General features: G+C 54.4%; 5 protein-coding genes and 1 non-coding gene across 6 annotated transcripts; 5 read left to right on the top strand and 1 right to left on the bottom strand.

Annotated features, from left to right (window-relative positions):
* The first annotated feature begins 330 nt into the window (after positions 1-330).
* On the top strand, positions 331-787 carry N657DRAFT_177711 (uncharacterized protein). Its single transcript, XM_062786106.1, has one exon. It carries the CDS (start codon positions 432-434, stop codon positions 717-719), a length of 288 nt encoding a protein of 95 aa, XP_062650606.1. The 5' UTR covers positions 331-431; the 3' UTR covers positions 720-787.
* Positions 788-797: 10 nt separating this feature from the next.
* On the top strand, positions 798-5,952 carry N657DRAFT_566035 (uncharacterized protein; the record flags this gene model as incomplete). Its single annotated transcript, XM_062788398.1, has 7 exons — positions 798-1,676; positions 1,817-2,972; positions 3,024-3,040; positions 3,140-3,191; positions 3,265-3,357; positions 3,682-5,867; positions 5,923-5,952. 7 exons carry the CDS (start codon positions 798-800, stop codon positions 5,950-5,952), a joined length of 4,413 nt encoding a protein of 1,470 aa, XP_062650605.1.
* A 228-nt stretch (positions 5,953-6,180) lies between these two features.
* N657DRAFT_668843 (uncharacterized protein) lies at positions 6,181-7,690 on the bottom strand. The gene is made up of 2 exons (XM_062795461.1): positions 7,517-7,690; positions 6,181-7,394 (listed from the first exon to the last, which is right to left on the bottom strand). Exons 1-2 carry the CDS (start codon positions 7,591-7,593, stop codon positions 6,596-6,598), a joined length of 876 nt encoding a protein of 291 aa, XP_062650604.1. The 5' UTR covers positions 7,594-7,690; the 3' UTR covers positions 6,181-6,595.
* Positions 7,691-8,300: 610 nt separating this feature from the next.
* Positions 8,301-10,424, top strand: N657DRAFT_661168 (uncharacterized protein; the record flags this gene model as incomplete). The annotated part of the gene is made up of 4 exons (XM_062795084.1): positions 8,301-8,331; positions 9,105-9,421; positions 9,477-10,301; positions 10,344-10,424. 4 exons carry the CDS (start codon positions 8,301-8,303, stop codon positions 10,422-10,424), a joined length of 1,254 nt encoding a protein of 417 aa, XP_062650603.1.
* Positions 10,425-11,253: 829 nt separating this feature from the next.
* Positions 11,254-11,355, top strand: N657DRAFT_t41. The gene has a single exon. It is a non-coding gene; the product is annotated as a tRNA-Arg (tRNA).
* A 2,362-nt stretch (positions 11,356-13,717) lies between these two features.
* Positions 13,718-15,650, top strand: N657DRAFT_640699 (uncharacterized protein). The gene is made up of 2 exons (XM_062792016.1): positions 13,718-15,343; positions 15,398-15,650. The coding sequence occupies exon 1, from the start codon at positions 13,847-13,849 to the stop codon at positions 15,206-15,208; it is 1,362 nt and encodes a 453-aa protein (XP_062650602.1). The 5' UTR covers positions 13,718-13,846; the 3' UTR covers positions 15,209-15,343; positions 15,398-15,650.
* The last annotated feature ends 381 nt before the right edge of the window (positions 15,651-16,031 follow it).

Here is a 16,031-nt window from a genome sequence, read left to right as displayed (position 1 = left end):
GTCTGCCCAATAAGACATGCAGAGCCGACGTGCCCCACATAATCCCACATGCCGAGTGAGTCGACACTGTCCCCACCTCGACCGCGTCTCATCCGTCTCTCATCGGCTCTCTTCGACTGAGCTTTCCGTCAACGGTTCGGAGGCAAGCATGGAAGCAGGAAGCGACAGAAGACCACAGGTCACACACACTGGCTCTACTGTAGGGCGCGCGCCCTTTATGAAACGGCATGTTCCTGCCACCGCCAAGGAAACTGCTCCAAGACCAAGCTCGGAGGTTAGCTTGCTATCCCCGACCACTGCCCGCCCAAAATTCTAGAAGTGCCATATCGAAATGATTTGCCCCATGTCGGTGGGGCGCACCATCACAGGCACCTTGTTAGCGCAGTCAGATCACGAGCCGGGAGAACGTCTCGATTATTATCAGATTGGTAATGTTTGAGATCTGCCAAGACTTTGCTTCTCTCTTTCTTCCTTGGGTCCATTTTCCTCCAGGTTGGTACAAATGTAGAACTTCTGCTCCATGTCTTGAAATTTGCTCCTTTCGTTCAAGAGGTCCCGCAAGCCACAGGACGCGAGGAGCTGGGAGCGACGCTGTCTCTTCGTCCACTTCCACACGGCGCCCGTCCACCCTCCTCCATTTTTCACAGACAAAGCTCCCCTTGTCTGTCATCTCTCTCTATTCTTGTCTCTCGGTTTTCTCAAGTTGCATATCTGCATAACTGGAGCATTGGTATACTCCCCCAGACATCCTCGGGACGAGACGGCATACTGCAGCGGACAGCCCCGGGAACCCAGCGATGGATACGACCTTGGAGAAAGGGGCCGTCGACTTTGCGACGGAGTCTCGACCATCCACTATGTCGACGGCTCGGAATGCCGAGGACCTCCGGGAAGAGGCCAGGCGCAGCAACCCCAACGGATCGACCCGGGCAACTGGCATCTCGATTCAGCAGGCCGAGGCCGACTTCGCCGAACTGCGGCGTGAGCTGTCCCACATGTCGCGTGCCAGCAAAAGGCACGGTCAAGGAGACCAGGAGAAGGGGCAGCTGGAGAGTGGTTTCCCTCCGTCCGAGGAGACATTCGAGCAGTTCGATCTCGAAGCCGCATTGCGCGGGGATCTAGTTGCCCAAAGAGAGTCGGGCATCCGGCCAAAGCACATCGGGGTGCTTTGGCAAAATCTAACCGTGAAGGGCATCTCGGGGCAAATGAACTATGTCAAAACCTTTCCCGACGCGTTTGTTGACTTCTTCGATATCATCACTCCGATCAGACGAATGCTCGGCTTTGGCAAAAGGGGTGTTGAGGCCACGCTTCTGGACAACTTCAGGGGTGTCTGCAAACCTGGTGAGATGGTCCTCGTGTTGGGCAAGCCTGGATCGGGGTGCACCACGTTCCTCAAAACCATCGCGAACCAACGGTACGGCTACACAGCCGTGACTGGTGAGGTGCTCTATGGCCCTTTCACCCACGAGGAGTTCATCCAGTACCGCGGAGAGGCTCTCTACAATGATGAAGACGATGTCCACCAGCCGACCCTGACCGTCGAGCAAACCCTTGGATTCGCCCTCGACGTGAAGACGCCAGGGAAGCTACCGGCCGGCATCACCAAGCAAGAGTTTAAGGAGAAGGTCATCTCGACGCTCCTAAAGATGTTCAATATCGAGCATACCCGCAATGTATGTCAAATCCGCGCTCTTTTTACCCCTTTCGAGATATCTGGTATACGGAAGTCGTTTTGTTCCCAAAGCGAGATTTTGTTGCTGAAATACCGCCGAGTTGCCCTTGATAAACATTGTAGACTGATATTTTCGGACAGACCATCGTTGGGAACCCCTTTGTTCGCGGCGTTTCTGGCGGCGAGAGGAAGCGAGTCTCGATCGCCGAGATGTTAGTGAGCAACGCCTGCATTCTCTCCTGGGACAACAGCACCCGTGGCCTCGATGCTTCGACCGCCCTTGACTTCATCAAATCTCTCCGTGTCCAGACCGATCTGTACAAGACGAGCACCTTCGTCTCGCTGTACCAGGCTTCCGAGAATATTTACAACCTGTTTGACAAGGTCATGGTCATTGATGAAGGCAGACAAGTCTACTTCGGCCCCGCCTCACAGGCCAGGGCCTACTTCGAAGGGCTCGGCTTCCTTCCCCGGCCGAGGCAAACCACCCCTGACTACGTTACTGGCTGCACCGACGCCTACGAACGCAAGTACCAGGAGGGCCGATCCGCCGAGAACGCCCCGCACAGCCCAGCCACCCTGGAAGCTGCTTTCAAGGAATCCAAGTTTTGCAGGGATCTGGATGAAGAGATGGCGCAGTACAAGAAGAGCCTTAGTGAGGAGGCTGATAAGTACGAAGATTTCCGCGTCGCTGTGAGCGAGCAGAAGCGTCGTGGTGCCTCAGAGAAGTCGGCCTACTCAGTCGGGTTCCAGACCCAGGTTTGGGCGCTCATGAAACGCCAGTTTCTGCTTAAGAAACAGGACGTCCTTGCCCTCGTCCTTTCTTGGCTGCGAAACATCATCATCGCCATCGTCCTCGGTACGCTCTATCTGAATCTCGGCCAAACGTCCGCCAGCGCCTTCAGCAAGGGTGGCCTTCTGTTCATAAGCCTGCTTCATAATGTCTTCAGTTCCTTTTCCGAGCTGCCCGGAGCCATGACGGGTCGCCCCGTCGTCAACAAGCACCGAGCGTACGCCTTTCACAGGCCGTCGGCGCTTTGGATCGCCCAAATCTTTGTCGACCAGATTTTCGCCGCCACCCAGATCATGGTCTTCTCGATCATTGTCTACTTCATGACCAACCTGGCTCGTGATGCTGGCGCCTTCTTTACGTTCTACTTATTGCTTCTCACGGCCAACACGTGCATGACCTTGTTCTTCCGCATCCTGGGGTGTATCAGCCCTGATTTCGATTATGCTGTCAAGTTTGCTACGGTCGGCATCACGTTGATGATCACTACTGCTGGTTATCTCATCCGTAAGTTACCCAATTCCTCGAATAGGGGGAAATGAGCTGACAGTATATTAGAGTACCAGTCTGAGCAGGTCAGTCTTACCCTACTGATGAATCTCATGGCAATGAGAATCTCGCTCAATACGAGATGAAAATACAAGAGAAACCGCTGACTCAATCTTGGGCTTCAGGTGTGGCTGAGGTGGATCTATTACATTAATCCTGTGGGCTTGACATTCTCTGGTACGTCCAATTCCGGGGTGATGTTATTCTTGGGGTGGTCGAAATAGGGGCTTTGACTGACCAAAGTTCGCAGCACTCATGGAGAATGAGTTTGGGAGGTCCACCATGACTTGCACGGCCGAGTCTCTCATCCCTGCCGGCCCGGAGTACATTGATATCAATCACCGTATGTCAAATTCGCCCTTGTTCCGCACTCTGGCTCTTGGGTACACACTCCCTCCCGCCCCGCCCCTTCCCCCCTTTTTTCTTTATTTACTAGGTTTTTTTGTTCACTTCCCCTTTATTTCCCTTTTTCCATTTTTTTTTTCATCTTCTCCTTTCTCGTGCTCATCTTCCTTCTTTTTTCCTTTTCTCCTCCCTCATTCCCACTTTCCTCGTCTCTTTTTCCCTCCTCAATATTTTCTTCTCTTTCTCCCTTTCGTTCCCCACCCATTCATGAAATCCTTGCCTCCTCACCCTACATTGCACGACATATTGACATTATGTGCAGAGGTTTGCACCCTTGCGGGTTCGAACCCAGGTACCCTGCAGATCTCGGGCAGCGACTATATCGAAAAGGGATTCTCGTACAACCCTGGGCTCCTGTGGCGGGATTGGGGTATTGTTTTAGCGATCATCGTTTTCTTCCTCATCATGAACATCGTTGCGGGTGAATACATTCGCCACGGCATGGGTGGCAACCAGGCGAAGGTGTTTCAGAAGCCGAATGCGGAACGCAAGAAGCTGAACGAGGAGTTGCTCCGCAAGAGAGAGGAGAAGCGCAACACTCGCGGGAATGAGTCAGACTCGTCGGAGCTCAACATCAAGTCCGAGAGCATCCTCACTTGGGAGAACCTCTGCTACGACGTTCCGGTTCCTGGCGGCACTCGTCGTTTACTCGATCACGTCTTCGGTTACGTCAAGCCGGGACAGTTGACGGCTCTTATGGGTGCTTCCGGGGCGGGTAAAACTACGCTACTCGACGTTCTTGCGGCCCGCAAGAACATCGGCGTGATTTCCGGCGACATTTTGGTGGACGGTATCAAACCGGGCAAGGAATTCCAGCGCGGGACCTCATACGCCGAACAGCTCGATGTCCACGATCCCACGCAGACCATTCGGGAAGCCCTTCGGTTCTCGGCCGACCTGCGCCAGCCGTTTGAGACACCTCGCGAGGAGAAGTACCGCTATGTCGAGGAAATCATCGCTCTGCTGGAAATGGAGACGTTCGCGGATGCCATCATTGGCTCCCCGGAGGCCGGCTTGACTGTCGAGCAGCGCAAGAGGGTTACGATTGGTGTGGAACTGGCGGCAAAGCCGGAGCTTCTCCTTTTCCTCGATGAGCCGACGTCCGGTCTCGACAGTCAGAGCGCCTTCAACATTGTTCGCTTCTTGAAGAAGCTCGCGGCTGCTGGCCAGGCCATTCTCTGCACCATCCACCAGCCTAACGCGGCCCTCTTCGAGAACTTCGACCGGCTGTTGCTGCTCAAATCGGGCGGGCGATGCGTGTACTTTGGCGATATCGGCAAGGATGCGTGTGTGCTCCGCGATTACCTCAAGAGGCACGGCGCTGTACCAAAAGACACGGACAATGTCGCCGAGTTTATGCTTGAAGCCATCGGTGCCGGCAGCTCTCCCCGCATTGGCAACCGTGATTGGGCCGACATATGGGCCGACAGCCCGGAGCTGGCCGCCGTCAAGGAGACCATTACGCAGATGAAGGAAGCACGCAAAGCAGCAGGCGCTCAGCGGAACCCCGAACTCGAGAAGGAATACGCTTCGCCCTTCTGGCATCAGGTCAAGGTCGTGGTGCACCGCGCCAACCTTGCCCACTGGCGCACGCCCAATTACCTCTTCACCCGCCTGTTCAACCACGTCGTTATTGCGCTACTCACCGGCCTGACGTACCTCAACCTCGATGAGTCGAGACAGTCACTTCAGTACAGAGTCTTTGTAATGTTCCAGGTCACTGTCCTCCCTGCCCTCATCATCTCGCAGATCGAGGTCATGTACCACATCAAGCGGGCCTTGTTCTTCCGCGAGCAGTCGTCCAAGATGTATAGCACCTTCGTCTTCGCCATCTCTCTGCTCGTCGCCGAGATGCCGTACAGCATTCTCTGCGCCGTGTCATTTTTCCTGCCCCTCTATTACATGCCGGGGCTGCAAACGGAGTCTTCTCGTGCCGGATACCAGTTCTTCATTGTCTTGATCACCGAGATCTTCTCCGTCACCATGGGCCAGGCCCTGTCTGCCCTGACGCCGTCGCTCTTCATCTCGTCCCAGTTCGATCCCTTCATCATCGTCACCTTCGCCCTCTTCTGCGGCGTCACCATCCCGGCCCCGCAGATGCCCGCCGGCTACCGCACCTGGCTTTACGAGCTCAACCCCTTCACGCGCCTCATCAGCGGCATGGTGGTCACGGCGCTGCACGAGCTGCCTGTCCAATGCCGGCCCGAGGAGCTCAACGCGTTTACGGCGCCGAGCGGCACCAACTGCGGCGAGTACATGCGGCCGTTCTTTGCGCGCGGTGGCCCCGGCTATCTCGTCGACAACAGCACGCAGGACTGCCAGTACTGCGCGTACAAGCTCGGCGACGAGTTTTACGGCCCGCTCGGGCTGAGCTTTGATCACAGGTGGAGGGACCTCGGCATCTACATCGCGTTTATCGGGAGCAATCTGATTATCCTGTTTACGGCGGTAAGTTTGTGTCTTGGACTGGCAGCCGGACGACCGTTAATCACGTTGCATGCAGAGCCGATTCCTCAACTACAACAAGCGGTAGTGCAATCACGCCGAATCCGTATCTAGACGCCCAAATGAACTGCCTTTTTCGGCATCGGATACCATAGGTTTCAGTCGTACACTTAAAGTACCATCGACGCTGGTTGGGTATGGCCGAACGACGTTTAGACTTGCTTCATACGTATTCCGGGTCTTTCTCTTTTCATACAAGGCGTCAAAAAGCTCTACATAGCATTGCATTAGACATTGTAATAGAGTGATAGTTATTCCTAATCATATGTTCTCGGTAGGAAAAGGCCGTGAACCCTTTCTTGAAATCGGCTGTTGTGGTCTCAACTGAGATCCATGCCGGATGTCTGAAGCTTCGCATCGCAGTTGATCCGACGTGGTATTTGCTCCAAAAGGAAGGAGAAATGATTGGGCAATTTGGGGTGCCTGCTTGGGAGATACATTGAAGGATACGATGGGGCTGATGCGAAAGGATCTAGCAAATTGAGCACTCCGAAACCACGACGTAAAAAAAGCATGCTCATTCAGAGTTCCTGGACCGCTACTCGAGGCTTCAAATTCATGAACAACAATAGGATGAGATGAAAGCCTCAAACCCAAGCCACCGAGCAGATACATGGGAAAGCTAAAACCACACTGAATTCATGATCTCAACCTCCATCAAGACAGCACACTTAGTGAATCGTCTCAGGATTGCCCACCCCGGACTGAGCAGTAGGCTTCTCCGCCGACTCAGTTCTTGCCGCATCTGCCGGCGCAGCACCAGGAATGTCCTTCTTCTCCGAGCCAGCAGCACCACCTTTGCTCGACTCACCCTCCTTGGCCGACTGGAACCGGCCCATAACCTTGTCCAGGCCCAAGCTCTGGAGCAGACTACCGCCGCCCTCCTGCTTCTTCAGCTCGGCCAACCGCCGCGCCTCATTGTGGATATCCTGCACCTGCTTCCCGCCCGACGTGTAGAAGTTGACAATCTTCCGGCCCGTGGGCGTGTCCTTGGAGCTCTCAAAGTACGACCACAGCCCGTTCCAGAGGTTGGTCGCGCGCTGCGAGATGCCGTAGCTGCTGTCGGCGGCGCGGGCGCGGTCGATCGCGTGCGTGCGCTCGTCGAGCTGCCGCAGCGTGCTGACGAACCGCGACGAGATGTTGTGCTGCTCATCAAGCTTGATGGCCGTCTGCAGGCCCTGGTCGGCCACCAGGTAGCCGTGCGCGAGGATCTCAGCTAGGATACGCGACCGGGGCTTCTCCTCTTGGCTCAGCTCGGCCGTGTCACGCGTGGTGGTGGTTTCGGAGGAGGAGGAGGAGGTGTCGCGAGGTGGGGCGTCGGCGGATTCACCAGTCACGGTGATCTCGTTGCCGCCGAGCTTTGTGTGGTTAAGGAGGAGGGCGGTGCGGGCGGCGGTCTCTTTTTCGAAAGTTACCGTGGCAGACTTGGTGGTGCCTTCGGGCTTGATCTCAATGGAGGCGATTTTGCCGCTGGGAGGGGGTTAGCGGGCGAGTCATTAGGAGTGTGAAGGGTAGGAAAGGGAGCTGTCATGGAGCTTCGAGGTGGCAGTGCGAGGCCTTGAGCGGTTGGAAATGAAACAAAAAAAGCTTACCAAAAGCTGAAGAAGTCCTTAACTTCCTTGTCCTCGGTCTCGCCGCCAATGTTCTTGACGTGGACGGTGGCCGCCATGTTGAATCGTTGATATGCAAGGAAGGCGTGGGATATTGGGTTGCTTGTTGCAATTTTATGCAGACGTTTTGAAGTGATTTGCTCGAGTCAGGAAAGTATTGAGTTTTGTAGTCGATGAGTAGAAATACGGTTTGGACGAGGGAGGGCCTTTTTGAAGCCGGCTGGGAGTTGGGACGCGTGGTTCGTTGCAAAGGCTGTTGCAGCAAGGGGAGGGGCGAACATGTCGTCATCGCCTGATTGCGGGGCCACGAAGCGGGCGGTACGGTCAGAGCATTGCATTGCAGTACAATGCATGTGATTGTGTGAATTACGCAGGTGTTCCCGAGTTGTGGTTGGAGAGACAGGCTAATGGCTTTGCTTGGCATTTGGATGACGACGACGGATATGAAGATTTGACGTTTCCGGGTTAATTACAGCATTCTGCACGAGGAGGAACAACGAGCATTGAGAGTCAGGCACTGGACATTTTGGGTGTGAGCTATGGATGCCATTGAAGCCACAATCTATGCATTAAACCTAACGCTAACAAACGGAACCGAAAGCAGGAACCCTCCGTCAAGCAGATAGCTGTGATTCAACTGGTCCCTTGGCAGTCTGCTTCTCAGCATGATCCTCCATTGGGCCCCTGGGGTTGGATGTCAGATGCTGTGCATGGTCAGCGATTTTCCGGGACGCCCATGTCTGCTCTAAACGGGGTGCGAACCTCGATGGCCTCCTTGTTGGCGTCTCCCTTGTGCGGTACGTTGTTGGTCCCTTGGCCGGACGCAGGAACATCGGTCATCTGCTTGCCCGACGACCGCTCCGGCGGCGGTGATTGGCCGCGTTCAAGTGTATCGGGCTTGCCGGACATAATGGTTGATGAACTGGGAGGTTCTAACGTACGAGTCAGCTTCCCTCAGAAATCTTCCTTGATCATGGCAGGAACTTGTGGCAAAAACACACCTAGGCTGTTTCTACCTTCACAATCGATGGGATGAACGTTGAGAGATTCGCTGACAATTGTGATGTTTCGAACTGGGTCTCGAAAGTGGGCGAGGGAGATTTATATGCATCGCGGATGTAGATTGGCATCAACAAGCCCCTCTTCCCCGTCATCCATGCATTACATCATGATCCCTCGCCAACACCCTGCTTGCTGTCACTTGCTGCTTCCCTGTCCGTTGCCAACGTCCCACCAATTTTGTGGGTCTCGGCACCTGAAGCCGTGCGAGTGGGGCCGACCCCACTCGACCTTCTTCCCCACCTTCTCCCTTCCCGTCTAATGTCCCAAACGATCCTGAACCAGAGAAGGTTGACGGCCGCATAACCGGCCATACTACCATGCCATTCATTGATCGCTTTTGTTTTGGCTGCCTGGTGATGAAACACTCTTTTAACTTCTGAACTCGGCGTCAGCAACTCAACTGCAAGCTGAACTCGTTGCAGCTTGCGTCCCGCAATTGTCGCACCTATTGCGAGCCCAGCCTTAACTGTGTTCCCGGCTGCTAGGCACCGACATTGTCCACCGCCAGCCACCACGCCCGACCCCAACTCTGTTCCGCCGTCGCCCCATCCTCTCGCGTCCTCATCGCGTCGAGCTTCTTCCCACCAGATGCCGCATCCTCCCGCCCCCGGTTCGCCGTCGTTGAACATTCTCCCCTGGAACCGGAGCGCCCTCAATACTTCATCGTCTCTACCGTCCCCGCATATTCCGCCCGGCAGCTCCTTTCCGGGTCCTTCCATGGTCGACAATACAGGCGTGGGCCCCGGGCCCGGGCCTTTGCGACATCCACGTCCTTTGACGGCGGCGGATCTCCATCTGCAGCTCGAGAAGGAGCAAGAGGCGGTGGTATGAACTCCTCGAACCGCCCCTTCCCCCCACCGTCTAACCCTCTCGTGCCAAGGTCAACCGCCTCACGCGCGAGCTCTCACTCCTACGCGCGGCTCAAAACGCATCGGTCGTCTCCAACGCCTCCTCCACCTCTGCCAGCGCCTCGGGTACCGAGCCCGGCCAACCATGTAGTGACAATGCCCAACCCGCCCTCGGCACAAGCCATTACCAGCCCATCCGCCACCACCGCACCTCGTCGAGCGCCAGTGCCCGCAGCTTGACCGCCAACGCCGGCTCGGTTTCCACCACCTCGCTCGCAGGCATCTCCTCCCCGGCGCCCGTGCGCCCCACCGCCCAACCCCCGATCGCGATCACCGGAGGCGGCGTGTCCCTCAGCAGACAAAACAGCGGCGCGTCGCACCGCAGCAGAACTGGCTCCCCCTCCCCCGCCCCGAGGTCCCTCTCCGGCAGCTACACCACCCACCACCACTATGTGAGCGAGCCGAGCTACTTCACCGCCGCCCCGCCGCGGATGATGCGCATCCACTCGTCGCAGTCGCAGTCGGGTACGAACACTACCAACACCCCTGCGCTTGCCACGCCTGCGTCAACCATGACGGCCACGACGACCACGACAACAAGCGAACTGTCGCCTGGTATCTTGCCCGCCACAACCCGGTACGAGGAAACGGCGCTTCGCAGGGCCGAGTTCGAGGAGATCAAACAGGAGAATGAGGCGCTGCGACGGAGGGTGAGGGAGTTGGAGAAGTTGGTCAGGGAGGCGGCGTTGTTGAAGGAGGGTGGTGCGGGATGGGGTCCGAACCAGACCCAAATTCAAAGCCAGGGTGAGGGTCAGGGGGGAAGGAGGGAAGGGGAGAGGTCGCGGGCTGTGAGTTCTGTGAGTGTGACGGGGAGCGCAGTTGGCGTGGGTGTGCCCGAGGAGGAGCTCCTGGTTGGGGAGAGCGCGGCCAGTGGTGGTGTTGGGAGGGGAAGGGGGAGGGGGACCGGGAGGGAGTGGTGAACGGGTAAGGAGGATTCCTTGACTTCTCGTTTCCTCTTTTTTCTTCTGTTCCTGGCGAGTGTAATCCCCTGTCCGCTGGTACGGTTCATCTTTCTCCGCTCGGGCGCTCTGGGTTTCTTCTTGCTGATTCATGACGCTGCACGGTGTCCCTTTGCATTTTCCTTTCCTGTTAGCGGCCGCGTTGGAGCTGTTGGTCTTGTTTTGCTTTTACGAATGCGTTGGCTATCCATGTTGCCTTTCTCTGCATACCGTGTTCACAATACAGCAGGTCTATGGGCGTTGTTTTGGACTTACTCTCTGCTCTCAGTTGTACTCTGGTGATGCTCAACTCTAAGATAGCGTGGCTTGGGAAAGGACAGTCTTTGATGGAGACTTACTGGCTTAGGCCACCGAATGTTGTGGCTTATGGAGCGTCTTTTTCATACTGGGTAACAGCGCTAAGTTGAAACGCCAATCATTGAGAAATTATCATTGTGAATTCCAGCTCTACAAGCGATTGAGTTAATGTTCGTGCTCTATACTGCTAGGTTAGTCTGTAGTTCCCGTCGAGAATCCCGGCAATGCATGTTATGTACTCCGTACTTACCTTAGGTAAGTTATATAACTTTAGAGCAGATTTCAGCCGGTAAAGTATTGCATAGGGCAATGCCGAAAACTATGACAAGAAACTCAGACCCTATACTTCAACCGGAGAATGATAAACCTACAAGGTCGATGGAATGGATATTCAGAAGCAGACTACAGCACACAACCCCACAAATACCACACTATAAACTTTTTACGGTTTTATATAAGCAGCCTTAATTTGTTGGCGCCCAACCAATCATTTGGTTCCGTAGCTCAATGGTAGGGCGTTGCTTTCCGGTTTCAATCACGAGTAGTTGTATTGTCCAGTTGGCAAAGGTTCTGGGTTCGAGTCCCAGCGGGATCGTAGATTATCTTTTTGTGATTTTGTCCTCCATAAACTGGACAAGCATACAATTCAGCCCTGATTTGTTTGTGAGCGTGGAGCTTGATAAGAGCAAGACAAAACTTCTGTTTTCTTCCTTCTTCCTTCTTCCTTCTTCCTTCTTCCTTCTTCCTTCTTCCTTCTTCCTTCTTCCTTCTTCCTTCTTCCTTCTTCCTTCTTCCTTCTTCCTTTCAATCTCCTCTATCTCCTCTTTTCTATTTTCCGATTCCCTGGTCTTCTTTCCTTCTCCCTTTGCGATTCCCCTTTTCGTTAGTTAGCTGACTATTAGGGCCTGCCATGTGCCACGCTAATAAACAAACCAGGGTTGGATTGTCATGCACAGGACATAGAGTATAAGTAAAAGTCTTTAGTCTTATAGTCGTTTAAGATAATAGGACAAGCATAATATGCAGGACATAGAATCTTAGTTATAGCTATTGGTCTTAACTTGCATATATTGTACCTTAGTCTCATAGTTAAGAGCGCACCAAGTATTATACTTAGGCTTACTTACTCCTGGCTTGCTCGTTCTAGTATGGAAAGAATGCACTTGCCCCTATGTCGCGGGCGTCGCCGTCACTACCTTATCCTCAGCGAACCCGACCCCAAGATGACGAACAAGTCTCCCTCAATGTCACGTCACAACTGCTCCTTCTAGCGGATTAAAACTGGATTGACGGTCCAGTGAGCAAGAACTTAAGCTGAGGACTATCGATGCCGTCGGCCAATGAGGTGGAAGGCTACAGTGCCTACCCCTACGTGTGTAAGTCGTTATAAACTCGGACCGTAACCATGAGTAAGGTACGTGATTCAATCTACCCTTGGCAGCTTGGACAATCTGGTTCGAGAATTTCCAGGCACCGGATAAAGCCACTTCCAAAACAGTTGATGCCTTGCTAAGCGCGCCAACCTAGGTAAGATACCTTCTTACCTGGACAACCGTCAGACCTAAACAGAAACCTGTGACTATACATGTGCAGTTACTTGTCTAAGCCCATGGCTGTTCATTGTTTGCAGCTGGTTGTTTAAAGATGGCGAAACCATCCTACACAATTGTACTGTCCGGCATCCAGCAGCAACAACTGCGGCTATTGAAGTGACAGCGCAGCCTATCCACCCAACGACGCCCATGTAGGCAGCTACAGCAAGTGACAGAACCATCTAAGCCCCGAGAAGGACAGCGACAGAAGGCCAGAGAAGATGGTGAAGTAAAAAGGCGACCCATAATCTCTTCTTCCCCTCAAAGGCCTCATTGCTGGTCTCGTGATCATACAGTAGGAGAAGTGACATGATGATTGCAAGGGCCAGCGCGGTGACAAACAGCAGCCAGGCTACTGAGGGAAAACAGCGAACGGCTTCACTATCGAACTCGAACCATGTTCCTTCTGCATGAAGCTCAGCCGGATGCTGGATTTGTTGGATAATGACCGTGAATGTGTTAACTCTCCGAAGATAGACACAGTGATTGTGTGGGTAAGAAACACGACCCATCATTTCAAAGCCGCCGATGTCTGGTCAGCACCGCGGATAGCGTCAGTGATGAGGCCTTGGACGTTGCCTCGGGCCTTGATGATTCCAGCCTGGACGCCACTCTCAATGCGCTTCTGAATCGTCGCTTGCACATTGTTGATTTCAGTCTGGACATCCTTGTTGATGGCTTCTTGTGTTGTCGCTGACTTGGCGGCATCAAATCCGGCTTGGGTAACACCGTCGACGGCATTCTAAATCGTCGCCCGGCCTTGGTCGAGCCTCTGGGCGACGGCTGCCCCAATCTGGGCGAAATGGCCGTCAGCGAGGGCACCGGGGTTACTCATTTCGATACCATGCTCTAGTTCTGGTTGGCGAGGTACAGATACAATGTTTGACTATTAGGCTGGGTATCGTGTCAAAAGCGAAAGGGGTGCCATGTGTGGTGCAAGCAGTGCTGCCAAGGTGTGTACAAGCGAAGCTCATGTACGTATGTAGGTATCTACAGTACCTTAGGTATTGACCCTAGGTAAACATGATACTTGAAGCGCCGGAGACTCATGATGACCGAGCTCTTGCGTCATCTCAATTTCAGTCAACGCCCGACGTTTTGCTGCTACTTATAATGCACTGCTCGTTGAGAAAGCGCCGATGTCGGTGGATGATGCGTTTCGACAATAGTTACGTCAGACTGCCGCGGGCTAGTGTATGTACCCAGAAACGGCAGGAACCAACCTCCAGGAGTAGGAAATTCCGTTGTTGCAGTGGGAAAATTAAATTGAGCTTAAGTACAGTACCTAGGTAGGTGCACTAACTGTTTCCAAGCTGAATGATCCGAGCCATCTGACCGTCATTAAAGTACTCTCGGAATAACTAACCGATGGGTCATTACTCGTATAAATCTACCCCGGAGCGGCCCAAGTTCCCTCTTCCATTTCGGACACTGACATTACAGCGGCAGTCAGAACATCGCAAGCGAGCAGAAAAACAAATTGTTTACTGCCCAATGGCACCTCGGATCATCGTCCTCTGCGACGGCACTTGGTGTGGCCGCGAGACCGGCACCCAGACTAACATCTATCGCTTGGCCAGGCTGTTCCAGGTACCTATCAGCGACCTCAATAGCACGCATGAGTATATCCGTCACCCTGACCCCGCCGTCCCGGCCAACAGCCAGGTCGTCGCACGGTACCGCCACGGCGTTGGCCTCGGCGGCAGCTTCCTCGACTACCTGTTCAACGGAGCAACGGCTACCGACCTTGCCGAGGAAGTCATCTCGGCGTATTCGTTCATCGTCAATCACTACACTCCCAGCCATGAGGTTTGGATGTTCGGCCTCAGCCGCGGGGCATACACGGTCCGCTCGGTTGCCGGACTGATCAACAACTACGGCATCATCGACCGGGTGCGATTGGGACTCAGCGATGACCAGACTCGTCAGCTTTGCGAAGAAGCGTACTATTTGTACAAGTGCCCTGATCCCGACAACAGGCCGCATGCTCGCGACTCCATCGACTTTCGGCGCAGGAACTCCTGGCCGCTAATTGGTGATGCGGTACCCGGCCCTCTCCAACCACCAGTGAGGTTCATGGGCCTGTTTGATACTGTGGGGTCGCTCGGGATCCCAACGCTCACGGGCGGGCTGGGATTGAACTACCCTGAATTCTACGACGACCGGGTATCCTGGGCAGTGAGGGATGTTTGTCACTTGGTCTCGGTTCACGACCGCCTCTGGGCCTTCCAACCCTGTCTGGCGAGGAGGACCCGTGGTGGACGAGCATTGATCCACGAGGAGTGGATTCCCGGCTGCCATTACGATCTGGGGAGGCAGAGGTTTCGGTTCTGGAGGAGCGGAGGGCCGCTACTGGAGAGGATCCTGAGCCTCATCAGCTACATTCCCATCATTGGAGATGGGAGGACGGTCGAGCCGAATGAAGTACTGTCTGACCTTGCCCTCTGGAAGATGCTGCAACAGGTGGCACTGCACGACGCAGGGGGACTTCTTCTCCAGGTCCCACCTTTGGCAGCGTTGGCCTCATTGGGGTCTACGATCGGGACAGGAAACTTGGGCACCGGCGATGTCTACGGCAACATCGCCAGCTACGGGCCGTTCGGCGACAGGTTTGGACGCTCCATTGCTCGACTTCTGGGCCATCTGGCTGCGTGGACTGTAGTGTTTGGCACACGGGATCGGGTGATTCCCACCGGGAACGCCACTATTTATCGTTATCGTCAACATGATCCACAGCTACCGTTAGTCGTGAATCCTATTGGGGACCTCGGCAACATCTCGCGAGGTCGGGACGGGAGATATCCGTCCGAAACGGCAGAGTCATGGGCATTACGGTCGGGGAACCTACCGTTCTAGATGCGTGGACTTGATGGAGCAGGCGGGTGAACTCCTTGGTGGTTAAAACGGAAGCATGTCAACATATGACGGATGTGGAAATGGTGAATCGTAATCATTCTGCGACAGGGGTTTTTCTTCATGCACGCGACTACAGTAAGTGCCCCTACTTACCTTGATCTCGGGGTTCATTCTAATCTGTTCATTCAGTGGTCAATGACGGGTTGTTAGCGACAGCTTGTCACCACTATCACTCGGCGCACCTCAAAAAGCAAAGGTGGCGGTAAGATGGACAGAACTTCCTGCCGCATCCGGACAGGCTACGATAGCCACAGTGGCACTCTGAGCAACCCTCCCTGCACACCGAACAGTCTCAGTACATCGTCCAACAATGTAATGTGTTAGAGTAGGCTAGAGGCATCTAGACTTGTTGTGATGAATTGGTTATTGAACGCCTCTACTAGTTAAGCTGGAAGGCTAAAATGCCACAGACGCAGCTCGCCTGAAAGGTAGAAGGAACTGTCCTATAATATGACGAGTCCCTGTTCCCGCGAGCTCTCCTCCAGGTCTCAAGATTGTCCTGTAATTTACTGGGCGACTCGGGCCTTCTGAATTCACTGGCCTTCCTTCGTTGTGGGCAAGCAGGCGAAACACCAGGGGTCGAAGCACGCCAAGCGCGGCGGCGACCCAGGTCTCGCTTGGCCATTTCAGGTAACTGCATATCAGCGGCTGCCATGGGTCTCTGCGGTTCATGACTTACTTGAAACTGTGGGAACACCGCGAAGTTCCCCAACGTTAGCTGATCAAGGTGTCAGGTACTCTAAAAGATAGCTGAGTCATGAGG

The sequence above is a fragment of the Parathielavia appendiculata genome (genome assembly GCF_033297405.1).
Source record: "Parathielavia appendiculata strain CBS 731.68 unplaced genomic scaffold N657scaffold_2, whole genome shotgun sequence".
NCBI classification, from domain to species: domain Eukaryota; kingdom Fungi; phylum Ascomycota; class Sordariomycetes; order Sordariales; family Chaetomiaceae; genus Parathielavia; species Parathielavia appendiculata.
The sequence above is the reverse complement of the archived record's forward strand: the minus strand, read 5'-3'. Positions and strand labels throughout refer to the sequence as shown.

Excerpts from the sequence above, each read along its gene's own strand:
- N657DRAFT_177711 (XM_062786106.1), top strand. The coding sequence starts at position 432 with ATGTTTGAGATCTGCCAAGACTTTGCTTCTCTCTTTCTTCCTTGGGTC.
- N657DRAFT_668843 (XM_062795461.1), bottom strand. The coding sequence starts at position 7,593 with ATGGCGGCCACCGTCCACGTCAAGAACATTGGCGGCGAGACCGAGGAC. Across the intron at positions 7,395-7,516 it reads AAGGACTTCTTCAGCTTTTG|CGGCAAAATCGCCTCCATTG; the intron begins GTAAGCTTTTTT and ends ACCCCCTCCCAG.
- N657DRAFT_640699 (XM_062792016.1), top strand. The coding sequence starts at position 13,847 with ATGGCACCTCGGATCATCGTCCTCTGCGACGGCACTTGGTGTGGCCGC.